The 3,354-nt window shown below is 34.6% G+C and overlaps 1 protein-coding gene across 1 annotated transcript in view; it reads right to left on the reverse strand.

Moving 5' to 3' along the window:
- Nucleotides 1–1,632: 1,632 nt before the first annotated feature.
- The window catches only part of LOC117109752 (CMP-N-acetylneuraminate-poly-alpha-2,8-sialyltransferase-like), a 7,084-nt gene continuing 5,362 nt past the window's right edge, over nucleotides 1,633–3,354 (reverse strand). Inside the window, exon 5 of the mRNA XM_033252161.1 lies at nucleotides 1,633–3,204. Coding sequence (XP_033108052.1) covers nucleotides 2,931–3,204 — 274 coding nt within the window. The 3' untranslated portion in view covers nucleotides 1,633–2,930. The remainder of the gene's footprint in view (nucleotides 3,205–3,354) is intronic.

The following is a 3,354-nucleotide window of genomic DNA, read 5'->3' on the forward strand; positions in this document are numbered from 1 at the left end:
CCTCTTTCACGTGCTAAAAGATCAATTCCGGGCTCACTTTTTTAAAATGCCACCTCGAGTCTTTTCGTTTTTTCCAATTGTTTGTAAAGCACAAGTGACAACCTTGTTTTAAACGGCGCAATAGAAATAAAATCTATACAGTATTTATATGTCTATATCTACCTGTATACCGACCTATCTACCTATATATCTTTTCTTTTTTTTACACAGATAAGCCCTTCAGCACAAGGTAACTTTTATACCCCAAAGAAATATCAAATCATTATACTTATACCTGAAGTGTGCGACCCTGTATAGCAATTGAGAAATGTTTCTTAACCACTATATTCCAGATGGGATTTTAAGATGATATTAGGTAGTTTTCGCCTCACGACTTTAACATTACTTCTAGAAATATAGGTATAATGTACAAACTTAAACATACACTTCCATCAAAAATACTTCTTTCTCTATATAACACTTTACTTCTGCCATATTTTCCGTATGTTAACATTGCCTGGGCTGTTACACCAAACAAATTTGAGCGTTTATGTCCCCGGAAAAGTAAAGAGTCGTCTCGTATCCATTGTATTTAAACAGCAGAAACGTGCTATCCGAATTTGTGCAGGAGCGCCTTACATGTCACATACCAAAACACTTTATTTTTATTTATTTTTTTTTTATAAATTTAATGTATTGAACGTATTTGATTTAAATAAATAACAAATTGCTTTATTTATGTTTAAATTATCCATTAATCGTATTCCACATCATTTGAGCACTTTATTCGATAAAATATCAAATCTTCACACCTTTAATACCAGAGCGGCAACTAGTAATAGCTTTTTTTACATATCCGAGGAACTCTACGAATCGTTTAAGGCGTTCATCATGGGCCCAAAAATTTGGAACAACTTGATTCAAAATTACAAAACAAGCCCTCCATTTCCAGCTTTAAATTCAATTATAAGAAGTCATTAATCTCCGTGTATGCTTAATATCTACGTCACGCGTTTCTCTATTTAATTCTATCTAGGAGGGATTAATTTCCCGATTCGCCAACTTCCCCCCCCCCCCCCCCCCCCCCCCGATTTTTTTTCTTTTCTTTTTCTGTATTCGCAATTAAACATTGATTCTCTTTTTATCTCATGATTTTTATTAGTGTATTTGATAAACGTTATACTCCGAATATGTTATTGTTAATATATTTTGTGTTCATAGCTTAAAGTTCATTGAAATTATATTGAACTCCATCCACACATATTTTCATTATAATTATTGATGAAAAATGAATTGTCATCCTTAATATTTAGTCTTAAATACTGTTATACTATTATTTATTCATTTTATTATAATTGAAATTTATTTATGTGTGGAGAAATTTCAATAAACAAACAATCAAACAAACGTTAACCTTAACTTTAACGTTAGTACCCAACATGCAGCGCGATAGCTCCGCCCCTTTTGTAAACAAATCGAAATACGCATGCGCAAACCCGTCATCCGTTAACGTTAAGGTTAACGTCGGGCGTTGAAAATGACCTATTCATACAATATATAGGTAGTGTATTTATCACATGATTTAGCAACACAATTCATGTCAATAGAGGGCGTAACTATAGTATATAATATATACCGGTATGACATATTGTATTTTGTATTTAGGCACACTTTATTCAAAAATTGAATACACGGCCACATGGCCCAACAGGTAAAACATAACTTTCACGCAAACCAGAGTCACCATGAAAAAATCTTGAGGAACATGCAACGGAATTTAATCACTTTTTTGTATAATCATTTATTTTATTATTACACCTAATTTACTTATTTATTTACTTAATTTGGTAAAGTAGGCGTTCAACCATCCTTAAGTTTTTGTGTACCCCAACATCCACCGTCACCCAAGGACACACCAGTAAATGCTGCCTGGTGAGGTTTACGGAATTACCGCACAGCTTACATGAGCAAGCATTATTAAGGTGGTAACAATTAGCTATGCTACACCAAAGGTTATGGTAAGCCGTCCCTATCCACTGCCCCATCGTTTTCCTCATTGGCCCACACAACAGGGTCACATTTGCAGGGGTCTGAATGCCATCACGAATCAGCGATGGTAAAGGAGTATTTAATCTAAAGTAATTTTGGAGAATATCTCCAGCACCCACCCAACATATTATGTCGTGGTTCGATTAAGAAGATAGTGAGAAGGGAGGTGCAATCTTCCTTGAGTAGTTTAGACTCAGTTAGGACGCAGTTGGTAATCAATCACAAGACATCTATGTATAGCATTTAACGTTTCATTGGCATATCATGAACAAAACAAACCAAACTAACGCCCTGCATAATAAAAATAAATACTACGGTATCTATTATCATTATTACTATTATTAGGGGCCAATTGTTACGATATGATCATATAGCTAAATTCGTATTTATCAATGCAGTTGATTTACATCAGAAATGGCAGCATGGCTGCTTGAGTAGGCCTGGAAAAAAAGCCTTGTTACACAAAATGGATAAATTAAAATGTTGCTATTAAGTACAGAAGAAATCTCGCTCTAAAAGGTGTAGTCAAAGCCATTAAAATGTACAGTACAATATTGTAGAACTTGATAATCACTCTTGTAATGGGCCTTTCCGCTAAACCCCGCCCCTTGGATATTGTTGCTAAGATATTGTTGCTAAGATATTGTTAAGTTTGACACTCAGAAAGCAACTGAAGAACCGCCAGTTTTATGCTCTCAGTTGCCTCCTATTCTATTTCGCTGCGATCAGAATAAACTGACAAAGCGATTGAACTTGGTAATATGACGCAGTAGTTATTCTAATACCCCTTGATATGACAGTGTTATCCCAGTACAGGACAAACTCAATTCTGCTAAATCCCAGACAGACCTGGCATATTCTAGTATTGTATTGAAGTACTATTATTTTCCAGTATACTCAAGTCATATATACTCTATACATGGCGTTGTTTTCAAATGCAAAACATTCATTTTGTCCAACGTTTGAAGTAAGCTAAACTCCTTTTGGAAATTGTGGATTCGGTTGTAATTGTAGTCGAATTGAAGATTTTCAAAGTAATGGTGACGAATTTGACGCCCTCTATTGTCGATCTTAAACGGGTAAAATCCGTATAGAGTAATGTCCGCACAAAATGCTGCAGCGGCAGTGAACATGTTCAGTCCAGTTGTTGTGTATGGGACGTCAATTGACCAAAACCTAAGAAAAGAAAACACAGGAAACAAATAAGTTGTAAAGACTATACGACTATTGTACCAAGAAACATTGACTATTTTCATCACATAACCATGAATATAGTTATAGAGTACTAAAACTTGATCTAAAAATTAACATTCTCCGTTTATATAT

The sequence above is a fragment of the Anneissia japonica genome, unplaced genomic scaffold (assembly GCF_011630105.1).
Source record: "Anneissia japonica isolate Jap-2015-1 unplaced genomic scaffold, ASM1163010v1 scaffold3782_len1007564_cov172, whole genome shotgun sequence".
In the NCBI taxonomy this organism is placed as follows: domain Eukaryota; kingdom Metazoa; phylum Echinodermata; class Crinoidea; order Comatulida; family Comatulidae; genus Anneissia; species Anneissia japonica.